The following is a 26,959-nucleotide window of genomic DNA, read 5'->3' as shown; positions in this document are numbered from 1 at the left end:
GCTTGAGAAAGCCTGTAGGTGACCCATTGAGCTTGAAGGAGAGAGAAGTAGTAGAAATGCATTGGTTTACCCAATTTATCCATTTTTCGCATAAACCAAGGGCTTCCATGGTATCCAATAGAAAATCCCATTCTACTATGTCAAAAGCTTTGCTTAGGTCTAGCTTTATAGCCATATAGTTTGGAGTGCCTTTTTTCATTTTCAAAGTTTTGACTACCTCATGGGCAATGACAATATTGTCAAAATTTTGTCTTCCTTTTACAAAAGCACTATGGGATGAGGATATAAACTTTTCGATGAGAGGTTTGATATGATTTGCAAGAATTTTTGTGATAATTCTAAGGCTAACATTGCAGAGGCTAATGGGACGGAATTGGTCTAGAGTTTATGGTTTATGGCATTTAGGGATTAAGATGATATTTGTATGGTTTATCTTAGTCAGGAGGTAGTCAGAGTTCATGAAGTTTTTTATGGTATTTAGAAGATCAGGGTGGATGATATTCCAGAATTTTTGATAAGATAAGGGAGGGAGGGGTTAGTCTAACCATTTGTAGTCTTTATGGGCAAAAAAAAACAAGTGTCAGAGCATCTTTAGGAGAGCTACCAAAAAAACACCAAAATTTTGAACCCAAAAAACACCAAACCAAAAAAACACCAAACAACTTTAGGAGCAACATCAAAATTTTACCAAGCAACTACGCGGTTTTGCCAAAACCACGCTACTAAAGCCCAACTGACAAGCCCAAGCCTACGAGGTTTTCAGAAAACCGCGCGGTGTTCAGAACACCGCGTGCTACTTCTATATAAACAGCTCCAAAGCTGCGCGGTTCATTCACTTTCACCTCTTCTCACAATTATAAAACCCTCTCCTTAGTTTAAAAAAAAACAAAAACCTACCTAAACTTTTGAAATTTTATATGGATCCTTTTGAACCTTTCGACGGTGATGATTGACAGTACACACATGACATTGGCGATGGGGGAGAAACACCCGAGAAAGTACAATACGGTGGGGGAGAATAACTCGAGGATGTCGTGCCGACTGATAAACATCCGTATATACTGGAGTATCAGATGAACGACTTCGATTGACAATTTGCACCTGGAGAAGCACTTGATATGGAAGTTGTGTCTTTACACGTGATACAAAACACGGTCGAAAGTCGCGATGGCTAATACTCGTAATTAATTAGTTTTGATTAAATATTTTGAATATTAATTAGTTAAGTTGGACCAATTAATTATTTATCTTATACATATTATTTTTTTTCATAATATCAGCATGTTATTGACTACCGAGTTAGATCGGGTTTACATGGTGTTAGAGAGTAGTGGAAGGTTATTAAGAGTTTGGATAAGTTTGTACATATTAGAGATAATATTTTGTATACACCTTTGGGTCTTTTGGTTGATGTAGATTATGAGAAGACTGATTGGGCAGTGGTCATAACTTTAGTAGAAATATGGTGGAGTATAATTCATACATTTCATTTTCCTTGTGCGGAGTTAGGGTTCACACCAGTAGACTTCACTATGATTTTTGGCTGGAGTATCAGTATAGGCCAACCGATACCTTTTCATACAAATTATGAGAATATGGATAGTATACTTATGAGTTTTCTTTGTTTGTGTGTGAATGCTTATGATTCTTATGGTATTAAGCTATCTCATATTAAGACTGCATATATGGACCCCCTCTTAGATCCTGATACATGAGCGGAGTTAGCTTTGACTGTTATACCTGGTAGTGAGGGTGCTGATATATATGTTAAGGCTTTTTTGATGTTTTTTATTGGGCATGTTCTGTTTTCCAATGGTCATTCTACAGTACGACTGGAATATTATGCTTATGTATATGATTTGCATGCTATGAGAGATTATGACCTGGGTAGCTCAGTATATGCCACATTGATAGTGGCGTTAGATAAAGCTTCACAGACATTCGGAAGTAGAAGTTTTCAGATTGCAAGATTCACAGGACTTTTAGAGATTTGGTTTTATGAGTACTTTCAAACTCTTTGTCCTAACATACACATGATTGCTGATACTCGCCCTAGATTTGGTAGTTGGTTAGGGCCTCACTTGACTCGTAACAGGGGGTAGATTAGAAATAATGTCTATATGGCTCGTGCTCAGATTGATATTAGTTCATTGTCATTTATTGAGTGGAGACCTTGGCGTTTGACTACTGCCTTTGACGATCCAGTTGTGTAGCATGCTTGTGTGTTGTCACGTCACAGAATTATGTTTGCCGCACGTGACTTTATGGTTTGGTACTGTGGCAACAAATGTTGGAGGCAGATGACTGGATGTTATGGAGTTCCATGTGCTCCCATGCCAGATGTTAGTGATGTGAAGTCGTGGGGTATAATTCAAGTTCATGAAGTTCATGCCAGTGGTGGTCCTTGGCCAGATGCGTCTTTTTTTGTTGTTGAGCAGACTGCTGATTAATATTATAGATGATGGAACCGTGTCTCCATGGGTATGTTGTTGCCCCCTGTTGGTTGGGCTAGCAACTTTGAGTTTGTGGGCTTGGAAGGGATGAGACGTGAGCTACGTATTCCTCATCCACCACAACCTGTTTACAACCCACAACCTCTGAATACATATCATCCAACTCTTGTGTCTGCTAGTAATCCTCAGATGTTTGCCGTGTGTGGACCTAATGGGAGGCTACTTACATTTCCATTCCTGAGGTGCCTCGTGCTATTTGCCATGAGTTAGAGCCGCAGATTGACCAATATACCACGGTGAGTTTAGTTATTTTATTTTTCTTATTAATTATATATATAATATGTACTCACAATGTATTTTTTTGGATTTTCAGGTTGAGATTCGGGAAAGATATGAGAACCAGATTTGTATGTTTGATGGGATAAGGACTGCCGTGTATCATTATAGCCAAGAAAGGGAGGAGGCATATTCTCGGACATATCGGCAATCAACGATGTGTATATGACGAGACTTGAAAAGCGAACGAGGATATTCAATTCAGTGTACACGCAACAACATCGGGGATATGAGAAACTTTAGGGTCGAGATAGTTAACATTCGCGGACATTGAGAGAGGATTTTGATTCTCGAGTTCTGAACTTAGAGGAACAGCTTAGGAATATCCAAATAGAGAGAGGAGAGGGATCGAGTGGTAAAGGGCGTAAGAAGAGAGCTAAATAAATTTGATGTAATATGATAGGTTTTAGATCATTTTGGATATTATATGATTATATCATAATCATAGATTTTGGACTGCATAATCATAATCATAATCATAATCATAAGTTTTTAGTTTATTTAATTTTTTCTATTTTGAATCACAATTATTAATTTATTCAATTGCATAATTATTAATTTCTTAACTTCTATGCAAAACTCATAATTTTTCAAGTTCTATGCACCATAATTCTAATTTTCATAAAAAGCGCACGCGGTTTTGCCAACACCGCGCCATAGAAGTCTAAGCCTACGCGGTTTTCCCAAAATCGCGCCATAGAAGCCCATTTAGCAATCCAAACCCACGTGGTGTTGGAAAAACCGCGTGGTTTTCCCAAAGCCGCGTGAGTAATTTGATACAACATCAAATCTGGAACCAAATATTGGCTAATTTGGTGTTTGATTTGATATTTTATTTGTGTTTTCAAACCTGGAAATTTGGTATTTGGTGCTAGGTTGATATCACTCCTAAGTATGCTCTTAACACTTAACAGGAACACGTTGAAAATATTAATCGAATCAATATATTAACAAAATTATCACGGGACTACCTGATATGTTGTCATTGAGACGTCACCTTAGGTCAGTATCTAAGATTCGCGCGAAGTAAAAAAAATAAACATCTCAAATTTCAGCGGTCACACAAATTTACAAAAAGAAACAAAAACAAAAACAATATACACCTTACTAGTAAGTCGGTTCACAGTTGACACAATCACACAGTTCACAATTAATAATTAATTTGTCTATTTCCCACCAATAAAATAAAACCTCTCTCTCTCTAAAAAACTCTCCCGCACGAATCTCCCTCTCTCTCTCTCCCCATTTTTTTCTCTCTCCTAAAAAAAAAGAAAAGAAAAAAGAGTAGAGTCTTCGACAGATCCGAAAAACAAACCACACCTCAAAACAGAAAAATTAAATAAAAAACCCTAACCCTAAAATTCCCACTTGCTTCTCCACCCTCGTTTTAATTAATTAATTAATTAATTGGGTATTAGGGTTTCATTTAATGATTGAAAACCGATGTCAACTACAAAACAATATGATGATGATGGGTAGAGGTATAGAAACTGGTTGTGGTCCAATAACAATCTCTAAAGTATCCTTAAAACGCCCACAGCAACAACACAAAGAACACAAAGAAGAAGAAGAAGAAGAAGTGGATAATAATAATAATAAAAAGATTGACTTTTTTGAACAAGCTAGAAAAGCATTGAGTGAGAAATGTCTATATGATTCTGAAGAAGTGTTGAATTCATCTAGGGTTACTACTTTACCTGTTGGTTTATCTGAATTGTTGTCCAAAGCTGGTGGGAGTAGTCATCATAAGAGGAGGAAAAAGAGTGGGGCGCATTTGAATTTGAATTTGAATTTGGATTTACAGTCAGGTGGGAATCATCATAAGGTACGTGGTTCGACTTCTAGTAAGGGTCGTAATAATATCTGGGTTGAGACTGAGGATTATTTTAGACCACTTGAGTTGAAAGATATTGATGTTTTGTTTGACAAGTCTTCGTTTTGTAGTTTAGTTAGTGATTCGTGTTTTACTCTTCGTAGTAGTAGTAGTAGTAGTTTAGGGGAAAATGCTAGTGTTGGGGAAGTTGTGGAAGGTGGTTTGGAGAGTAGGGATGTTGTTGTTGTTAAAGAGGAGAAGGGGAATGAACAACGGTTGATGGAAATTGATGGGGCAGAGGGTAATGTAGGGGATTTGAAGGAATCGGAGGGTTGTTCGAATTCTACGGAATGTTCGAGTTCGAGTAGCATAGAGTGGCTTTTGGGGGCTAGGGATAAGATATTACTTGCTTCGGAGCGTCCTTCGAAGAAACGGACTAAGTTGGGTAGTGAAGCGGGATTGGATAGACTCCGTCTTGTGTGCCCGTCTGAAGGATATGATTCGCCTGTTTGTCATGTATGTTGCTTGGGGGACTTGGGTGAACAGGCAAACCAGCTTTTGGTATGTGATTCGTGTAAAGTCACGGTGCATCAGAAGTGCTATGGCGTGGAGGAATTGTCTGATGGGGTGTGGCTGTGTTCATGGTGTCAGTATTGCAGCGAAAATGGTGTTGAATTAATCTCGACGCCTTGTTTGCTTTGCCCAAAAGCAGGGGGTGCTCTGAAACCTGTGGCCAGTGGAAATGCGGGAAGCAAATCCAGTGTCCCTGTCAAGTTCGTTCATTTATTTTGTAGTCAGTGGATGCCTGAGGTTTACGTGGAGGATACGAGGAAAATGGAGCCAATTATGAATGTTGAAGGGATCAATGATAAAAAGAAGAAGTTAATTTGCCATGTATGCAAGGTGAAGTGTGGTGCATGCATACGTTGTACTGAAGGTAATGTTTACTGCTTCTCCATTTTTCAAGAAAATAGCTTCATTTGTTTTCATTGTCTGGATTACTTAAAGTGCCCTGTGTTGACTATACTGTCTGTATATGTATCATGGCTGTCATATATATATATAATCGTTACCCTGTAGACATGTTTTTTAATGATCCATGGGCCGTGGTTATATGGTAGTGGGATTCATGGTGATTTTCAGGTATCTATTAGAAATTTTGAAGATTTAAAGTTGTTCAGGTGTGTTGTAAGTTGCATCATATTGTAAATAATAGTGTTAAATGTCATACTATGTTTATTTATTTATTATTTTTGTTGCTGCTGTTGTTGTTTTCATGCCCACACATCTGTTCCAATTAGAAATAACTCAAAAATATAACCAAAACAATATAATACGCAGTAGCTGTTTGAATGCTGTTTGTTTGGAACCAGATATTCTCCATTTACGAGTGAATTTATATCAAGCACATTTTTTTGGTCCCAATATCAAATTGTTGTTCGTCTTGAAGTCTTTAGGAAACGGTCATAAGGAATGTTAAGCACAGAGAAAACTTAATGAAGGAAAGGAAAAGTGGTATGTTTATAATTTATAGCTTTTTCCATAAGACCATAAGTGCTTCCCATCGTGTTGTAAACTAGCTTTCCTTCAGAAATTGTTTTGAACTTTTGGCTCTTGGAGGGGTGACAATTAGGTGTTTATGTATGGTTTGGGGGTGTGTTCTCGACTCGGGAGGAGCAACATTTGGATGGGATTTCATCAGTCTAGGTAAATGGTAAGTAATGAGAGTAAATAATGCTTATTTATTCTTCACTCTCTGTAGATACGTATGATCACCAAGCACATGTTTAATCAGAAAAACCTTATATATCTATGTTTTTCATTTTGTTTGCCATTTTGCCTTATGTCTCATTTGATTTATAGGGTGGGGGGAGGGGAGGGGGTTGTTTATTCTGGAGGTTAGCTTGATGCATAGACACAAATTATACTGAATTTGGGATCTTCAGCCTGTTGGTGTTTAGTGAATTCCAAAGTTATGTCTATGGATTGATGGAGTTCTTCTTTCTAAAATGAATTTTCTGACTTCAGACAACTTAGGTCAAGAGATTTTAATTGAATGATTAAATGTGGAGAATGAGGCATACTTCGTTTTCAGGACTTCAGGCTGTATGATTGTTTGGTTTTATTTTTGTTAGTTGATTTGGGTTTAAACAAGGACACAGTTATGGATGATAAAAATATGGTGAAAAAAGGAGAAACACTAACTGACTAACTAACGTACTAAAATTACTGATAAAAAGGTTTAATCAACGATAAACAAATTAGTGACAAAAGGATACAGCAATTAACTAGTATGTAATATAATATATTTGTGTGCTACTATTAATATTTTTGGCTTATTCTTTGTAAAGTTGGTATCCTGAAAATGTAACTTCTAATGTATTTGCAAGGGATCCAAATCCTTGTCTTTTCTCGCACTCTCTCTCTCTCTCTACTGAGAAGTTATTCGGATCTTTCTTTTTTGGTTTATGCGTTTGGAAAGTTTTTTGTGCTGGGCATTGACACCCATATTTTTTGCTGAAGCAGACCTACATTTTTTATTGTTTTATTCCAAGTAATTTAATACTAATAATGAAGAAGATCTCTTAGCCTTATCCAATAATGTACTGTGTATAATGGCATTTTGAAAGAGTTGCGTATACTTGATTGCTATAAGTACACTTACCCGAGCAGTATCCAGGTATGCACTGGATGCCAAATTGAGTGTGTGGATGTGTGGTTGTTAGATTTTACTCTCTCTAGATGGATTGCAGATTGTGGTGCCTTTTATCCTTGGTTTGTTTTATGCACCTCTCAGTACTAGAAAGTTTCCTCACAATTGATGACCTTAGAAAAAGAATTAGATTACTTGTAAACCAATGTTCCTGTGTAGGTTAGTTGAGGGTCCTTGTAATTGCTTTGTAACTCATCACTTTTTGTGGTACTATGGTTGACACGATACTAGTATGATATGTGGCCATCAAGGTCTAGTTTTGTTCTACACCAATGTCATTTTGCTAGAACCGTTGTATGGGCGTTTTTTTTGTTATGGGTGTACGCCTGGGGAGGTATATGGTATTCTAATGTTTAACTGGTTGTACTGTGTCTGTGAGACTCTCTCACATTTGTATTTTACTCTGTTTACGTCTTAATCAATAAATTTCACTTATCCAAAAAAAAAAAAAAAAAAACTTGATGTGTGAAGGTGGTCGAACTGCTTGAAGTGCAGGCGGCAGGTGAGGCACACACTTGCTCGAAACGCTGTGCATTGAACGATATATGAGAACTAAATATTTGACTGCTTACAATCCAACTGGCACACACGTTGCACATATTTTACAAATTGGATTATTCTGATTTTGTATTATATTAAGATATCTCAATAATTATTTTTGCATTCTAATTTATTGAACTAAATTTATGCATTGATAGATTGTAAGAACTAATTACTTTTGTTTTTGGACTTATCCTGGGTAAACTTTTTTTTTGGGCTTTGAAAGACTAATGGTTACTTGGATTGGCCAAGCTTGTTAGCAGTGAACACATGAATGACTCTAATTGGATAGAGGGACTTATAGTCTCTAACTCACATGGAATGTTCATCCACTTGAGGATCTTTATAAAGTAGTTAGATATTACAAAACTACATTACATGGTAATTGAAGTTGTATTAACTCCTCAAAATTATGTTTTGCTTAGATGTAAAGAAGTATTGCGATTTTAGTATTTTTCATTGTCTTGCTGTTGACAAGATAAACAAATTTATTTGAGGTAGAATTTCATTTATATGAAGTTGAAAAGTTATGGAGAGTGTGGCATCAGTTTTTCTAATAGACTGTAGGTTGTCGTTATGAAATGTCACATGCCTTGGTCACAATCGAGTTATGCACTATATTATCAGTAAATTTATACCTCCTGTTTGGTATGTAAGGAGATCATTGACATTACTTCCCATTTTACGTATCAATGCAAAGCGGAAATATAGTGTTGTCAGAAATTCAAAACAAAGATAAAGTGCCATATACATATCAAAAAGGAAAGTCACCCTCCCCTAGGTGTATACTTGACATGTATATGTGAGGCTTTCTTTTAGCTGGTGTTCCTTTTGGAACTACTGACATGAGTGTCTATCTTTAACATTAAGAAACATCCAGGAACTTCTCTTTTGATTGGCTTTAGCATGCCATACTTTTAGAGCTATTAAACTTCGACCGCCTTTACGTTTAATAGGGACGCTGTTTTGCTATTGTTTGAGTTGTAACCTTGACTTGTGTTGCTTACGTCAGTGCCTTGTGAAGAGAGCAAGATGCAGGATGGCAAAGTTTGAGGGGCTAACGGGTGCCAACCTATTTGGGATATCTTAATACCCATGCAAATGCCTAAGCACACCTTTTGATTACATTATGATGTGCTTCGTTATTTATTAGATAATCTAACTGATTAGGAAAAAAACACTGGAAACAACACCTTTTTTTTTTGGGTCTAGTGATAAATTGTCATGCCTTGCTGCAGAAGTGTTTTCATATCTCATGGCACTTGATGCAACCTTAATAAGTGATCTTGATACTGTTGGATGATATGACCTTGATGATGATTTATCCTTTTGTTTAATGGGTATTTATTTGAATGTTGGTTCAGGAATTTGCAGAACTTCTTTCCATCCTATATGTGCAAGGGAAGCGAAACACAGGATGGAGATCTGGGGAAAGACTGGAGATGAGACTGTACGTGTTTTATATTAATAACTTTCAATGATTTACTTTTATTGTGGTATCATCCAGTGTCATCCTTGGAATGTGGGAATAATTTCGCTATTCTGAAACTGAATTAGGTTGAGTTGAAGGCTTTTTGCTCGAAGCATTCAGACATTCAAGAGAATAGTATTCAACAATCAGATAATCATCCATCTGTACCTACTGATTGTGATTCCTCCTCCGTAAAATTGCCGGTGAACAAACCACATAAATTGAAGTTTGGGCGTAAGAACGGAGACAAAAACATGGTCCTTGTTCCTAGCTCAGATACAATTTCTACTGAACCGGGGAACAGTGAGATATCATCGGAGCAAAATTCAGTGGTCCCTAAATCAGAGACAAAGCCTGAGTCAGAATGTCGTGATGCTCGTTCTTCTTTCAGCGTGGAGACAGCTGATGAGATTGATGAAGAAAAGACTCCCAAGGGAACGGGCAATTGTGATACCATGGCATCTGATTCTTTGGATTCTGTCCAAGTCCTGAAGAAGGTAGCTAGGATAAGTATGCCTTCAGAAAATGTGTATTTTGAAACTAGTTAAGGACTATAAAGGATGCATGTATGCATAATTCGTTTGTTTAACTCTTTAATCATTTGTTCTGGTGGTGGTGCAGTTAGTTGATCGAGGGAAAGCTATTTTGAGTGATGTAGCATCAGAGATAGGCATTTCATCTGATTTGTTGGCCACCACTCTCGCGGTACTATAGAAAATAATGCAACATATTGTGTTTATGTAATTTGAAATTTGATAAATTTCTAGAAGTGTACGCGCTGCTCAGTTGGTTTTCCCTTTCTTTTGTGAGATATCAAGATTGTTTATAGGTATATTTGTAATTTCGTTTTTCTTATTTTTCCTTGCTAGGGTGATCTCCCCTCCAACATCCCTGATCTGCGTTGCAAAATTGTGCAGTGGCTTCGTAGTCATGCGTATATGGGTCGTGTTCAGAGTGAAAGCAGTTTTGCAATTTCATTTAAGGCTATGGCAGGGCCTGATGGTTACAATGTTGTTGCAGTTGAAGGGGACAATAACTCCAATACAGTCTCTTTGAAGTTGACACCTCCAAGAATACCATCGAGTAACATATGGATTTTGAAGGATAAGAAAGTCTTGTGCTCGAAGGGAACGGATGTACAGCTAAATGATAATGCAATAGGGATAGGTGAGACTAATGTACATGCACTGGTTCCAAATGGAGACATAAAAGAATTTGCAAATGGTAATGGATCCCTTTTTCTTGACGGCAATTCTTGCTGTAAAGACAAAGATGACAAGGAAAAGGTGATTTTCTAAGTTTGAAGTTGCTTCAAATTATCTTCTTGAATTAAGTAGCTGATGGTTTATGGGTATGGTAGTTAAGTCATGTGACTTGGAATTGAAGTTATTCCGTCTTTTATCACTTGAAAATATTATTTTTCATCATAAGAGCACTTAGTGGTTTGCATAGTATGTAGAAACTTGATCTTTGCCACCGTACATGAGTCGGAAGATTTTGTTTTGTCGTTGAAATTTGATGGACTGGTAATTGGAGTTTCATCTTTAGTATGCCTTGGTTGGTCTGACACGGGTTGCCTCATAATCACTTGGTTGAGACATCTTTTTCTTTTTATTGCTTTTTTTTGGACGCTTTCTAGACATATTGAATTTAGTAACGAGTCTTACTTTCACTGAAGTCATTCATTGGTAACTCAACTTTCACATTATTGCTTGGATTTACTAACAATTCAAAGTTAGTCTTGGACGCAATTACAGAAATATCGAAATGAATCCTATATAATGTTATATGGACCCTAATTTTCTTCGCCAGTTATCAAGAAGGTGAGAAAATAGAGAGGAAGATGTGAGGTGTTGGAAATTTCGTCTTGAAAACTTCTGCTGGTATTGATGCACAACTCTTAATAACTCAGGTCACATGCTTTGTAGCAACCAACTTGGAATCTTGTCCATGGTGCACTATTGTGGAAGCTTATGTTTCCCTGCAAGCTCTTTGTGTTTTGTTGCACAGGTTTTTTTTGGAGACCTAGTAGTAGACTGGTAGTAGGTGTAGCAAGTGTAGATGGCTTTTCCAATCAAACACACTCTTTGTTTGATCTCAACTCTTGTTCTATTTCTTCCTTTTTCTTTGATTGATCCCTTTTTCATGTTTTTAATTTTCTACTTTGCTTCTAATAATTCTACATTTATCACCTTAGTAACATCTATAATTGTGAATCTTATTTGTCAGGTTTCTTCTGAGCCTTCAGGCTACCAAGAATTAAGTTCTTCAATTGAGCAAGCTGTTAGACCTCAAGGTACGACATCATGGGTACTCTTTCTTTCTCTTAGGTTAGAAATCGCCTTTCCTGCTCAGCACGCACCAATGCGCAGTATCTTAATTATGGTATTACTCATTGGGTTGGCTTTGTCTTGGGCTGAGCAAGCAGGCTTGCAGCCTGTTTAATACATCACATGCAAACATGTTTTTTTGTTAATCTTATGTTTTGTCAACCGACCTAATAGTTATAAAATATCTAACTTCACACATATAATCTCTATTATAATTTCTAGTGTTAGTGGAAATATTATTGAATGTGCCTTATTCACATGGAACTCGTCATATAGATAGATCTTGCTAATATATATTTTTGTCTCACTATTTTCCCTTTCACTTATGAGGCTCGTATGCATATGGATATCATTGTGAACTGGTTTAACTATAAGCTTTATGCAAAATTTTATTGTGTAAGGACAGTGGCTTCCAATTTGGATATATCTTGGTGCATGGTTGAGTTTTTTTGGTGTTTGTATGACTCAGAAGTGCAATGAAATAATTTTTTTAGTTTGTGCATGTAATTACTTGAAAAGTACTTCGTATGCCTTTGAGCAACTTTTTAGAACAGCAACTAGCCAATTTGCATTATAGAGGCACTAAATGTTAATAGACAAGTCCAGTGGTGGGAAGGAGGGAAGGTTAAGGTTGAGGCCTGAGGAAAGGGTTAGGGGGGTAATGAAATCAGAGGGATATGACAGATAAAAGAGAAAGGTTGGTTTCAATAGTATATAAGAATTGGAGCTCTGAACTGAGCAAAATAAAAAAAAAATAGTAAAGATTTGGTTCTCTGTACAGCATCTGAGTCTGGATCCTGACAGATCTCAATTATTTATAATGTTACTAGATGCCATATGCAAACTATAGTGAACCTACCAAGATATTTGTGGGTTAGATCTCAGTTGTTTTTGTTACCAACAGTTCAGATTGGGGGCTTGGCTAGGGTGGATTGGAATCTGAAATGGTAGAGGATAAACCAAATTGGAAGCTAGGTTAGAGAAAAAGAAGTCATCTATTGTTTTATAGTTGTGGTTTGTGTATTGGAAATCCTAGCATGTACGCTGATGTGAATGTTTTCTCTAGAAGTGTCATGTGTCTATTGCTATTCTGATTTCTTGTTTTGCTTTGTAAATCTAGTTGAGCTTGCTAATGGCAGCTCGTATGAGAATGATCAAGCAAATGCAGTTGATGATTCTGTGCGAGATGGCTCAACAAATACTAGTGGGGAGCATCCTGTTTCTTCTGTTGATTTAGTGACTCCTGTTGCACCTAATCTCTTGTAAGTTTTTCTAAGTGCATACTATCTTGTACGGTGATGGTGGAACTTTTGGACGCTCCGTTCATTTTCATATCCTCATTGCAGAACCGCAGAGTCAGCCTCTTCTTCGTTTATTCATCCTTTCATCCAAAAGAGGTTGATGCAATTGCAAAGTGGTGGCTTGGTCGCGCAGAAAATGATTAATTTTGATTCCAATGGTAATTATGTGCTACGAATTAGTCAATTATTGTAAATTAATAGTCAATTGCTATTGTTATTATTATTAGTACTAGTATTATTCTTATTACTATTATTATTACTATTGTGATAATAATAATAATTATTATTATTATTATAGTTATTAGTTATTACTATGTGACTCAAATGTCAGGTATTTCTACTCGGCAGGTGTGAAGGAAAGGGAGAGCTTCAACGTCTTGTCTAAGAACAGTGGCTGCTGTTCCCCTTGCGCTGATCCAGATCATACATCATCTGATCTAAAACTGGAACAATTGGTGGAGGCCAAAAGGATGGAAATTTTGGAGCTTTCGCCAGAAGATGAAGTAGAAGGAGAGATTGTATACCTTCAGAATAAGCTAATTGATCGTGCTGTCACAAGCAGGCGCTTTTCTGGTATAAACCTAAGCCCTTTTACTTTCCTAGGCTATTTCTCCCATTCATTTGGATAATCTGGCTTGTCAATTAATCACATCAGACATTCAGTTTTCCTCTGACAATAAATTGTGCTTGAATGCCTTTCAGATGATTTAGTTTTTAGGGCTATAAAAGCTCTTCCAGGAGAACTTGATGCTGAAAGGAAGCGAAGATGGGATTCTGTACTGGTCAACCAATATTTATGCAGCCTTAAAGAAGCTAAGAAGCAAGGAAGGAAAGAGCGAAGGCACAAAGAAGCTCAGGCTGTTCTTGCTGCTGCAACTGCTGCCGCAGCAGCTTCGTCAAGAATATCTTCTTTTAGGAAAGACTCAAATGACGAAATGGGTCATCAAGAGGTTTTAAAATTTTATTATAAAGTGCTAACAAGTTCTTGAATTTTTCTATTCTCTTTTATTTATTTCTGATCTATCCTTGTGTAGTTGAATGCTTTTGGTGGAAGGACACCCCTGCATTCTCAGCTGATGCCACGGGCAAAGGAAACACTCTCAAGGTTGGCTGTTGGAAGGGTTCCATCAGAAAAACCTTCTGATGTTTTCCAGTTAAAATCAGTTTTGAACGAACATCAGCAATTGTGTGATATCTGTAGAAGATCCGAGACAATGTTGAACCCAATCATTGTTTGTTGCAACTGCAAGGTTCTCGCGCAATTTTTCTGTATTTAAATTTTGCTTTATGTTGTTTGCAAGTCCTTTGGGATTTAACGTCTTACACAATCAGGTATCTGTCCACTTTGGCTGTTATCGTGGTGTTAAAGATCATATTGGACCGTGGTACTGCGAACTCTGTGAAGAGCTATTTCCATTTGGAAGTCCTAGATCCCTATCTATACATTCTCGTGAGAAGTCTGCAGTTGCTGCACAGTGTGGTTTATGCGGTGGCTCTACTGGTGCGTTCAGAAAGTCAACTGATGGACAGTGGGTTCATGCGTTTTGTGCTGAGGTAGTAGAAGCAGTAAATTTCAACCTTATCACCCAAATATTAAAGTCCTTATTGAAATGCATTGACATGGATTTGTATAATTGTTCTTTGCTGTATTAGTGGTTGTTGGAATCAGCATTCAGAAGAGGTCAAGCTAACCTAGTTGAAGGAATGGTATGTGTACAAATGCACATTTTGTTGATCTTTTTTCAAGAAAATCATAGTGATTCTGTTGCATGTATTCTCATGCATACTTGAAGCTCGATTTTTTTTAAGTAAACTGATTTTAGCCAGTTACAACTTCACATGACTTATGGTTACTTGACAAAATTGCATCTGTGTATATTTCAAATATCAGGAGACCATTTTGAAGGCAAGAGAAGTTTGCTGTATTTGCTGTCGGAAAATCGGGTTGTGTATTAAGGTTCGGCTTCCAAATCGCTGGTCACTGTATCAGATTTCCTTTTGTACCCCTCAGAGCATGTGGATAATTACATTTTTTGTTGTGTAACTGCAGTGTAACTATGGCAATTGTCAGAGTACATTTCATCCCTCGTGCGCTAGAAATGCTGGGTTTTACATGCATGTGAAAACTGGTGGAGGCAAGCTGCAGCACAAGGCTTACTGTGATAAGCATAGCTTGGAGCAGAAAGAAAAGGTATGGTTCTGTTTATTTTTAGAACTATTGTGTATGGTGTGGCGCCATGCTCATGTTGCCTCTAAATTATCGTTGACAGGTTGAGTCTCAGCAGCATGGACCGGAGGAGCTAAAAGCCGTGAAACAAATTAGAGTAAGGGAGAACATTAAGCAAGTTAATCTTGTTGACTTGATTGTATTTTGTTTCCTTCAGTAGTCAAGTGAATGCATAAGTGTTCTTTGGTTAGTTTCTCTCAATTAGTTGATTAACCAATCTGTTTGATCATCTTTCTTCTCCTTTTTGGCTTCTTATTCACTTACCCCTGCATAATGAAGATACTGTAGAATTCGTCACTAGGTTGAGTTGGTCTGGTTATATAAATTTCCTCAACTAATGAGAGTGTCAGTCATAATAAAATATGTGATCTGGTATGATTACAAAAGTGTCCTGCCGTTTACTTTGTTGTGTTTGAGGTATCAGTATTACTCACCGGGCTATAGCAGGTTTAAACTGGAAGATGACTTCCCTATGAATTGTAATTATGGGGTTTGTGCAAAAAAAAATGTGTTGATGATGTTTGGGTCGACACTTTCATGATTGTCGTATTTTGTTTTAGAAACATTTGTAATCTTTTTTGATTGTCTTATTTTGTCATTAGAAACATTTGGAAATTTATTTGCTTCTATTTTTCCTTTGTTTTTTTTTCAGGTTGAGCTTGAGAGGGTACGTCTTCTTTGTGAGAGAATCATCAAGCGAGAAAAAGTGAAGGTTAGTGATGTTACTGGTGTCATAAGATGTGCTTATTGTAATTTACCTCATCATTGTATCTATTACAATTTTTTGTTGTTGCTTGTTAGCCTACTATTTCTATATTCTGGCACTGAAGGTAAATATTGGTGCAAAGGTAAAACTTACATTTCTTAAACTGTACACTCCGCACAATTGCTTATTAGTGTAATTTCACGCAAAGCGTGCATATCTGATGTATTGGAGTGCTAATACACAATAGATCCACTCCTAAACCTTGTGAGCACGTTTTGGGATACTAAGAGAATAACACACCCTAGTTGACAAAGTGAGGATTTCATCTGCCTTTATTGTTATTGCATCTGGATTCTCTGTCATTGGCAGTCCATGTCAATATCTGGTGGAGTCTATGTATTCTGTTCGTCTCGAATCAAATTCCTTACCCGATCGCAAATTATAGAATGTTCCACAGTTTGCTATCCTTAAGAGGAACGAATTCTCTGGACTTCATTTGTTTTTCCACCAAACAGGGGCCCTGCAACCCTGATGGTTGAGCAAAACAAGAATAAACTGCCAGAGAACATACAATGTTCTCTTATGCAATACTACAGGTGGTTGCGTATGGGCGTAAGGTTGGTTATTAAATAAGTTTTTGTCTTGCTGTCATGGCTAATGAGATCTAAGGGGAGATTAGGAAGAATATGTTGGAATAGAACTTCTCAGTCTATTACTCAATTGAGTCTATATAGTGTTGATCTTGTAAGATGTATAAATGAAGCTGACCTAAGTAGTATAGCACGATCCTGACCCTTCATTGGCTTGGAAGCGCCAAGAAACACGTGCTAAAATTCAGAATTGCATCAATTTCTCTTTAGTTCCTTCTTTTTGCTGAGCATAATTGCTCATTTTTAGAACCACACTATCTGAAATGGAATCCAAACATCCAATGATTTTCAGCAGAATGTGAACATTCTCATTTTTATTGTTTGAAACTAACTCTGTCACTGCTATTGTACAATATAAACAAACACAGTCCATACGGGGTTTGTTCTTCATTGGTTTTTATTCAAAATTGTAATTATTGCTGGTACCTTAGTCTTTAACTGAAGCTCAATCCTGGTGACTTACTGTGTATGTAAACAACCTTTGTTCGTCTTCCACATTGGCTGTTATATTAGTGCAACACACCTGTATCTTCTCATACAGGGGCCTAGTCATTTGAACGAGGTCTCCTGGCTGGTTGGATGATTAATTATTCTGGACAGTATAGTTGCATGTGGCAAGGTGCATCAATTGATGCTTTAAAATTTGATGGTCCACTTGTAAACTGCTTTATCGTTTTATCGAGACCTGGACCTAGTGATTTGACCAATTCCCCCTGGAGGCTAGCTGGATATTATCCAGGATAATCTAGTCACATTAGCAAGGTGCTTCAGAGGTACTTTAATGTCAGGATAACCTAGTCACATTAGCAAGGTGCGTTAGAGGTGCTTTAATGTTGCATGGCCCAGTTGTAGAGACAATGAACTGCTTATGTTAAGTTCTTGGCAATTTTTGTTTAAACAATAAAAGGGAATACTTGCTATTAAGTGCTTTGTTTGGTTCAATGTATTTACATGCCAATTGCACCTATTACCATGTAACCGCCACAAAACAGTGTTTGGTAGCAAAATGCAAATAGGCGGTTGCTGCAACAAGTTGCAATTATGTGCACTATATAAGTAGTTTCCATGACATCCACTTGCAACCAAAAAAGTTGTGTAAATAGATGCAAGCACAAGAGAGGTGGTTTCTTGAAAAAAAGAAGTGGGATGATAATGTAACCAACTTTATATCCTTTTGCCTTGGGTTAACCAAACACAAGTAAGCTGGATGCAATGCAATCACATGCCATTTGCAGCCATTTGTCATTTGCAACTCGGTGCACCGAACCAAACAGAGCATTAAGATATTCATGTGTTTTTTCAATTCCCATGCTCTTAATAGAGCTCCAGATTCGGAGCCATTGATATTTGTAATAGCATTATGTTGGGCTTGTATTTTACTTCTTTGACTTTAGCCATGCTTGATTTTATGATTGATTTCTTCTCCAAATTATTACTTTACAGTATTTTGTCGTCATTATGTGAAGTCCCCTTACTTACTGAATACTTATTTGCAGCGGGAGTTGGTTATTTGTTCACACAACATACTTGCTTCAAAGAGAGATTCTGTTGCTTTCTCAGTGCTTGTGCGTAGTCCTTTCTTCCTTCCTGATGTTAGTTCTGAATCAGCCACAACCTCCCTCAGAGGGCATGTAGATGATAACAAATCTTGCAGTGACGCAATGCAAAGGTCTGAAGATATTACAGTGGACAGCGCACTTTCTGGTAAGCGCAGAGTTATTTGTCCTGTGCAAATGGATATTGACCAGAGGACTGATGACAGCTCCACATCCCAACAATTTGATGCAATAAAGCCAACTGACCGCCCCCTGTCTTCTGGGAAACAACTTCCTCAGAGACCAGAATCCATTAATTCTCGGAACCTAACAGATGATGAGGAGAGATCAAAGTTAAGGAAGGTAGAAACATGAGCTCTTATCTTTATTTCTTTCATTTGAATATTGATTTTGTGCTGTTTTGTATGAATATGCAGTACACTGAGACCTTTCAAAAGGAGCTTGTGATGACTTCGGACCAAGCATCTGTTCAGAATCAGCGATTACCGAAAGGATTTGCTTATGTTCCTATTGTTTGCCTGCCCAAGGAGAAGCCAGCTCACTGTGAAAGAGGGTCTGATGAGTTGCTAGGACCTGATGGCTAGGGGCAAGATATTATTCTTGTTGGATCTTTGATCTCCCTTCTAGAGGCCTGAAGCCCGTTGACCCAGAGAAATACTTCTGCTTGGAGTTTGGACAAGTTAATGTAATTTTGAAGCAGGAAGTGAGAATTTTAAGGGAAAGAATGACGGGTTGGCGCTGGTGAATGTATCCATATCCGTAGGAGATGCCACTTCGGTTAGGTAGAAAGTTTTGACGGCAGTGTTGTATATGATTTCTGAGAGTAACTGTATAGAGCGAGGATTAGTTTCTAATCCCTTTAATGTATGCCAACAGGCTTGAGTAGCTTGCTTAGCGGCCAACTCACCTGGTGGATGTGCTGCATGGGAGCCTTGATGTAAACTGTATATTAGATAGTAGAAGGCATCATTTATGTTGCATGTTCTGTAAAGTTTGTACATTTTGTGATGCTAAGAGCGCAAGGTCCCATGATGCTAGAATTTTTCTGATAATCGCTTGCAGCCCATTGTACAATATTTTTAGAAACCGAGGAAGTTAATTAATGCAATCAGAAATGTTCAAGAATAATCAATATTTGATTCATTAACAGGTGGATAGTCATTTGTTTACACAAAGTATGGAATGTTTTGCGTGTTGTTCACAGGTGTTGCTATTCTTTGCTTATGAGATCCTCACATGATGGATTTTGGGTGTGAATAACTCGTTTTGTTATCTCTCTTTACATGAGATCTGACTTCTGAGGTTTATTGTATTTGGTAATTTGGTATTGTTGTTTTCTGGGGCAAAAAGAAACAAAATAAAGATAATTTGGACGTTAGGCAAGGTGGGGATGGAATCTGAAGTTAGAAAAGGCGACCATTCTGGTGAATTCAGATGTATTTTCCGTTCAAATTATCTAGCTCCAGCACCAGGTTTTTCGTTCTTTTTTCTGAAAAACTAAGCAAAGGAACAAATGATCTAGCTTCAGTACTTGCTCCTATGTATGATCTTCTTTTCCTTTCTCTTAATTTTCACCATGATTTGCGATGATAAGGAATTTCACAAGCGGTCTAAAATACAAACCAGCCAATTACTTCAGTAGAAAATTGAACAGTTATTTTGGAGGTTCAGACTGATTTTTTTATAGTGGACTTCTGCATTCTCACGTGAGACTTGAATAAACTCTTAATAATTATCCGAGACTATAATTTGTTTACATAAGCAAGGTTAAATAATTGGAAATTCCAAGTCAAGCTACAATAAACTTTGGTTGACATTACCTAGACATTCACAATGTTATACTCTGGACTGTGGATGGCGTGCAGTGGGTGCCTACAAAATCCTGCCGAGAGTTGAGACTTGAGACAGTGGGTGCTATTCGTCAGGGTGTAGGTGTGGAAGGAGCTTGCCATTTTATGCTCAACTTCTACTGCAAATCATTTAATCATTTTATACCGTGTCAGGGCAAGCTATTTCGGTATTCACATTACGATGAGCGTGTTTAATAATGCCTATGGAGAAAAATTCCCATGGGACTGCCACATTAACTAAAGTTCTCATTAAATATGAGCATGCCTTGGATTTCTCTCCACCCTAACTGTGCTGCTTGGATGATTCCGACTGCCCAATGTGTTTCCTTCAGATAATACTAGATTTAAGTTATAGTTAAAACAGTAAATACGAGAACCATCCGGAGACCAAATGTATATCACGACACTAGTGTTTATCTCTATCATTCTTACATCAATCCACAATGCTCTGACTAAAATATGCATCATAAGGAAGAGAATACAAATGGATTTGTAGTTGCTACCAAGTTACAAGTGATGATCTGCCATTCTACAGGACTATAGGCAAAAAGGAAATGACTGAACTTGCTATGGTGTAAAATTTGAAATTACATAAAAAAAATTTGGGTCATTAGCGGGAAATCTCATCTTTGTCATCTACTTGGGGTGTTGATTCGTCCCGTGGCACCTCGGACTCCTCGGACTTGGACTCGGAATTTTCCATTCGAACTGAACCTTTATCAGGATTACCATCCTCCCCATCCACATCTTCATAGTTCTTGGTATTCATCTCTGCCGCCACTGTGTTTTCAGATTCTTTCTCAGTTTCACTGTCTGGTTGGGTTTGAGTTTGTGATATAGGCAAAGGAAGTGATGGAGAAGCAATATCCATCCCTTTAGAAAGACAAACATATTTAAAGACGAGTTGCTTGTAACCGTTTAGCAGGTCCTCAACATCATTGATCGTCAGATCACCGACATGTGCATACAAGTAAGGATACTCTTGGAAAGCTTTGCTGGCTTGATCCTCTTTCAAGAGCTCAGCAGCCCCTTTATTCTCCAAATCTGATATGGATGGCTTCTTTGTTATCAAATCTTGATTATTCACATCTGGAACCTCTTCAGATTTCTTTGGAGATGCTTGGGGTGGATGCCCCTTAAGAAAAGACATACTATTCCGTTTATTCTTGACATTTGGCTTGGACTTCATTGATTCAGTTATTGAAGTGAAACCATCCCGATCCATTTCTCCACGTATACCTTCACCATCTAGATTGGTAGCAAGGCCTGATAGGAGTGCTCTAGCAGAATCCATATTCTCTTCGAACTCGGTCTCATCCATTGAAAGTGATTTTGCATCAATATTTGAAATGAAAGACTCTGCAGAGAGCATGTTTGTGAAGAAATAAGCGGATTCTGAAACTAATCGTGACTGACACCTGTAACGTTGTATATACAGCAAGTTCGAGTGCAACTGTGGAGGGTTAGCCTGCAGAAGACAAACTCTGGTTTATGCAGACACTAGAAAGATTTATGCATGTTGTGTTACCACATATCATCAATACTTTAACGTGTGTATCTACATTAATATCACCAACCATAAATCAGAAAACCACTACACATTAAATTGAACTACATGACTAAGACACAAGTTCATGAAATTTTTATCGAAAAAACACAGGAGCCCAAGAAATAAAAAGTTTGAAATCTTTAACTCGTAACAGAAGAACATGTATGCTACTGCATAAAGAAGAAACAACTAATAAATTACACCAAACATGTAAATAACTACTTTAAAGGGCAAGGGCTGTTGAACAGGATATTTTCAGACGGCTCCTACTTGAAATTACCAAACTATCCCTGTACTTTACCAAAAATTGCTAAACTGCCCCCTATGTTTAATTATATTACTGAACAGTTCCTATGCTTGACGTAAATTACAGAACAATCTCTATTCTTTATGGTAATTACAGAACAGTCCCTATACTCTGTCTAAATTACAGAACAGTCCCTATACTTTGTCTAAATTACAGAACAGTCCATAATACATAACTGCCCCAATGTAAATTACAAAAGTGCCCCTATATTGCAAATTACGAAACTGCCTCTAATGATACCATTTTGATTTTGATTTTTTTTTTTGAAATCTCAATACAATGAGCACCAAATAAGTGCGAATGAAATAGGCACATCGCGCGTCCCAGAATGCTAGTCTATATAATGAACAACCATTTTTTTATCGAGAAAAGAAATGAGTACCTTTAGTGTAACATAAATAAGTACAGGAAGAAACTCATCGGCTCCAGGAGGATGCTCGTGTGAAGCAATAGAGGCATTTAGCAACAAATTGTTGATGACTTTGCAACAATTTAGGATGCAAACAAGTTTCTCTCTAGGTGCTTTGTACATATTGATCTTCTGGAGCTCTTTCTGTGCAAGCTGCAGAAAGGAACACAATTACATAAAACTGCATGGATAATAAATGCATGTGTATATGTACAGACATGCTCAAACATATATAGAACTAAGCTCTTTTTATCACTTAATACAAACATGAAAGCGAGTTTAAACATCTCAAAACTATTTACTTAGATAGAGATCACTTCTTGAGAAAACCAGATTACATACAACATTAAAGAAGGCTCCATATATTCTATGTTTTTGTAAGAGCAGGAAAATACGAAGAGCGGACACTGGGTTTTTTTTTTGGGAAAGAAGAAGTGTCACCATAGTCCCTAACATGTTTACAAACTATCACAGAGACAGGAGGAGCACAGTAGGAATAGCAAGTGCTAACAATTCCTAAATGTAGGAATACAATGATGGTATGACCTACCCGCAATTGCACCTAAATTTACTCACCAACCATGAAGTTTCATTCTGGAAGGCAGGTTGGATGTCCAAATTTTCTGGCCGAATGAATTGTTGTACTAATGCCATCTTCTCGGATAGTTTCTCATCATACTTAACATCCTCCGGAAGTGATGCAAATACACGAGTAAATAGTTTTGTCATGACATACTTCTCTAGGCCCTGCAATTTCATGCATATCAATTACAGGTAAGTGAATGTATCCAGTATCAATATCTACTAAAAAAACAAGTACTACTATCCAGTTATTGGTGTAAAGCTATTGAAGTGAGGCCGGTTAAAGACAGCTGGCCTTGAATCATTGGAGTTTCCAAAGAGATATGTGACTTTATGCAAAATGTTTTTCACTCAGTCTTACAAATTTCATTCGTCCGTCTATATGTTGGTAAATGCAATGGTATACAACAATTGTAAAGCTTAATATCACCATAAGCTGAATTAAGACTTTAATATAAATGCAATTAAGGGATGATCAATTTCAGGTAATTACATGGTACTTTCCAAAACCCTTCACGATTCCGGATTAACGATTGATGTCTTAAAGATTCACGAATCACAACCCCCTCATTTATGATAGTCTTAGAAGAAGCATATCAAACAAACTCGTCTGAGCACTGTTGAATTTATTACAGTTAGCTTGATATATCTTATTAGCTGTCTAAACATAATACTGATTGATGCAACACGTCAACTAAAAACTAATTTGGGGAAAGCCAGAAAAGCTAGAATAAATGTAAAATTAGCTCACCTCACCGGCACTCTCCAATTCCTCCTTGGAAGAACCAGCCCAAAGTGAATGAGCCCTGAAAGCTCCTTCCATTTTGGTAAGAAACTCTTGTACGGCAGCACTATCTTTTTCTGGATCATGGGCATCGTTTGAAAGGGAAACAATAAAGCTGTAAAATAGAAAAATGAAATATAAGGAACAAATTTCTAAACAGAATATAGAAAACAGACAGCTTTGTAATCAGCATTGTTATAAAACTTATAACATAAGCTCTAGTCACCATGCAGTCTTCAAACCAAATTAACAACACGATAGTCACTAACCAAAATCCACAATCCAATATCAAGTTTCACAGTTAAAAATTCCAAACAGAAAATAAAGGAGAAAAAAGAGATAACCTTTTGATGGATTTAACGAAATCAGAAGCAGATGGGTGACGCATTCTTTCCAAGAAATCATGCCAAGTAAGTGGAGCTGTTGATGAGCCAAACACATCCGCGTTCTCCATATCAACTTTCACACCACTTCAAACTACAAGAACAAGTACTAGTACTACTATTGCCACACCCAGAATTGAAATTTAAGTAAAGCCCAGGTTATATATTCATCGATTATATTGGATCAGAGCTGCCCATGTTTGAGTTTTGAGATAAAGTATTGATTTTTATGAAAAATGGAGAAGAAGAATGGCCCGGGGGTTTTTATGGTTGTTGAGTCGGGTAAAAAAACAGAAAAGGGCAGTTGCAGAGCGTGTGTGGACTTTGAAGACGGACGTAACAAGGCCTTTAATTTGGGCCACTTCATTTTTGCCCAAGTTACCGTTACAAAAAATTGAAAAGTTATTTTCAAAATTTGTACACTGATAAAATATATACTAACTCGAAATTTTAGTTTCAATCATAATAACATTTTTTGTTTTCTTTATCTAATTTATCGAGTTCATTCATCGAATCAAATAAAACTACATTTTAATACGGTGATTAATGAGCTAACTATAAAGTTGAATTTTGAGATGACGACCAAAGATTTAGATTTTAAGTTGTTGTACAATCGTTAAAGCATCATTTTGAAGCACCAAAATAATTAGTAATCGTTACTCAGTTAATTTTTACCGTCACCTTTCCACTTCAGGTACACCACCTTCCTTAAAGAGAATACATTAGAGGATAAATCATTATAACCTCTTGATTAAAAAACATATTATTTAATTTAGCTTTTTTCAATTGGTAATATTGAAAAAAAAAATTAAAATTTCATATTAGATTAAATCACTAAAAGAGAACATATTATCTATACCTCAAACGCAATATGGTATTTATAGAAGAAATGTTATCTTTAGCAAAAATAAAAAATAAAAATTGACTGTGAGCTTATCAATCTCAAGAGTATCTCAATTAGCATATCCTCATTGTCACTAAACATAACCTCAAAGAAGTTGCAACTTTGCGACACTACAGGCTCCCATTGTTCGAAACCTAAAGTCTAAGCCCGTCCCTAAAAGGCTTGGAGTCTGGGCCGTTGTGAATTAATTGAGCCCATACCATTTATGTATAGCAGTATATACTGCAGATATAAAGCCCAGCCCATGTCCAATTTCTTGGGGAACAAACACAAAAAAAGGTTTTACTTATTACTTGAAGCATCAATTATTTTCTGCGTTGAATCCATAACAAACAACAGCAGCAGATCACTCTCTCGGTAATTCCTTCACCTTATTTTGGTTCCAATCAATGCTATTAATGTCTCGTGTTAAAGAAAAATGATTTATTTAGCTCAAATTTACTTCTAGACCAGGTGTAGTGTAGTCAGACTAGTTTTTGGCTTGAAAAGGCACATTTTTTTTGCATACTGGCGTTTTGGTAGGGAGATGAAAGGGTGGATTTTGGTACACAGTGATGAAAGGGGATTGGGTTTAGCTTATATCTATGCTGCACATGATGCATAGATAGTCTCAGTATGGTATATATTTCTTGTAGGTTATGCATTGTCTATTTATCGAGGTTAAGCCGTTTATTGTATGTTATTTTTTGCAGTAATATCTGACCATGTCTCGGAGGTATGATAGCCGCACAACAATCTTCTCACCTGAAGGTCGTCTCTACCAAGTAGAGTATGCAATGGAGGCCATTGGAAATGCTGGTTGTGCAATTGGTCTATTGTCCAATAACGGTGTTGTCTTAGTTGGTGAAAAGAAAGTTACATCCAAGCTCCTCCAAACCTCAAAAACTACTGAGAAAATGTACAAGATTGATGACCATGTTGCTTGTGCTGTGGCTGGGATTATGTCGGATGCCAACATCCTTATCAATACTGCTAGAGTCCAAGCCCAACGCTACACTTTTTCTTACCAAGAGCCAATGCCTGTTGAGCAGCTTGTTCAGTCTCTATGTGATACTAAACAAGGTTACACACAATTTGGAGGGCTTCGTCCGTTTGGGGTGTCATTTCTGTTTGCTGGTTGGGACAAAAACTACGGATTCCAGCTTTACATGAGTGACCCCAGTGGAAACTATAGTGGGTGGAAAGCTGCAGCAATAGGAGGAAACAACCAAACTGCCCAGTCAATACTGAAGCAGGATTACAAAGATGATATCACAAGGGAGGAGGCTGTCCAACTTGCACTTAAGGTGCTCAAGAAGACCATGGACAGCACTAGTCTCACTCCAGATAAACTTGAACTTGCTGAAGTTTTTCTATCACCTTCCGGCGAGGCTAAATACCAGGTTTGTTCGCCTGAGGCACTTGGTCGCTTACTGATCGATGCTGGGGAAAACCAGCCTGTTGCAGAGGAGCCTTGAGTAACGTCCCGTCTTTAAGAACTGTTTTCGCTGCAATCTTGTTTCAGGCATATTTGGATTACTTTAATGCGTCTTTTATGGGTACTCAACTGGATGCTTATTGCTGATGCTTTTTACGTATGGTTTCTTTGTACTTATCTGAACCATGCCATTGTATTTCCAGGTGATGTTCTAATGGTATATTTTCAGTGCACATAGTTCTCCTTAGTGAGTTCAATTTAGCCGTCAATATTAGCTCAGCAAGTTTTAGGCGTCTGAAACTAAGGCATTAAAGTGAGCATAATGTTGTATAAGCTGATACTTGCAGAATTGTCTGTGAATCATTTCCGAGCTTGTAATCTCCCTACATGGATCTCATTATTAGTTTTTGCATCGAAGAGCTTAGTATTTTTCACATGAGTAGAATTAGGTGCATCGAGGTTTGCACTCAACAAAGTTAATATGCAATTTGCCTTATGATAATTAGACTATACTTAAGGTCGTCTTATTTTTCGAATGTGCCCTCAAATTTGTTCACTCTTGGGTCATGTTTTTGCAACACGTTCGAGCAAGACAAAAATGAGTCGTGTAGCTGGGTTAAGTTTACCTGTAGGGATGCTATTTGAACCGAGTCAGTGGAGCTTCAACATGCTCAAGTA

General features: G+C 37.3%; 3 protein-coding genes across 4 annotated transcripts; 2 read left to right on the top strand and 1 right to left on the bottom strand.

Moving 5' to 3' along the window:
• Positions 1-4,007: 4,007 nt before the first annotated feature.
• On the top strand, positions 4,008-19,224 carry LOC147490961 (PHD finger family protein). 2 transcript variants are annotated; one of them, XM_086563883.1, is made up of 19 exons: positions 4,008-5,539; positions 9,220-9,305; positions 9,413-9,823; positions 9,948-10,031; positions 10,196-10,612; positions 11,556-11,622; positions 12,777-12,918; positions 13,003-13,115; positions 13,306-13,530; positions 13,660-13,907; positions 13,992-14,207; positions 14,290-14,511; positions 14,611-14,664; positions 14,849-14,914; positions 15,008-15,148; positions 15,228-15,281; positions 15,837-15,896; positions 18,037-18,438; positions 18,513-19,224. In XM_086563883.1, exons 1-19 carry the CDS (start codon positions 4,219-4,221, stop codon positions 18,678-18,680), a joined length of 4,497 nt encoding a protein of 1,498 aa, XP_086420009.1. In that variant the 5' UTR covers positions 4,008-4,218; the 3' UTR covers positions 18,681-19,224. The 2 variants fall into 2 exon arrangements, with proteins under 2 accessions (XP_086420009.1, XP_086420010.1); XM_086563884.1 differs by lacking the exon at positions 4,008-5,539 and adding an exon at positions 6,236-6,316.
• Positions 19,225-20,314: 1,090 nt separating this feature from the next.
• LOC147490960 (vacuolar protein sorting-associated protein 9A-like) lies at positions 20,315-24,292 on the bottom strand. Its single transcript, XM_086566169.1, has 5 exons — positions 23,922-24,292; positions 23,545-23,692; positions 22,788-22,958; positions 22,185-22,364; positions 20,315-21,414 (listed from the first exon to the last, which is right to left on the bottom strand). Exons 1-5 carry the CDS (start codon positions 24,029-24,031, stop codon positions 20,557-20,559), a joined length of 1,467 nt encoding a protein of 488 aa, XP_086422295.1. The 5' UTR covers positions 24,032-24,292; the 3' UTR covers positions 20,315-20,556.
• An 886-nt stretch (positions 24,293-25,178) lies between these two features.
• Positions 25,179-26,455, top strand: LOC147490959 (proteasome subunit alpha type-4-like). Its single transcript, XM_086566299.1, has 2 exons — positions 25,179-25,221; positions 25,557-26,455. The coding sequence occupies exon 2, from the start codon at positions 25,569-25,571 to the stop codon at positions 26,319-26,321; it is 753 nt and encodes a 250-aa protein (XP_086422425.1). The 5' UTR covers positions 25,179-25,221; positions 25,557-25,568; the 3' UTR covers positions 26,322-26,455.
• Positions 26,456-26,959: the final 504 nt, after the last annotated feature.

Source organism: Coptis chinensis, chromosome 6 (genome assembly GCF_015680905.1).
Source record: "Coptis chinensis isolate HL-2020 chromosome 6, ASM1568090v1, whole genome shotgun sequence".
Classification (NCBI taxonomy): Eukaryota; Viridiplantae; Streptophyta; class Magnoliopsida; order Ranunculales; family Ranunculaceae; genus Coptis; species Coptis chinensis.
This window is presented reverse-complemented; position numbering and strand designations above follow the sequence as displayed.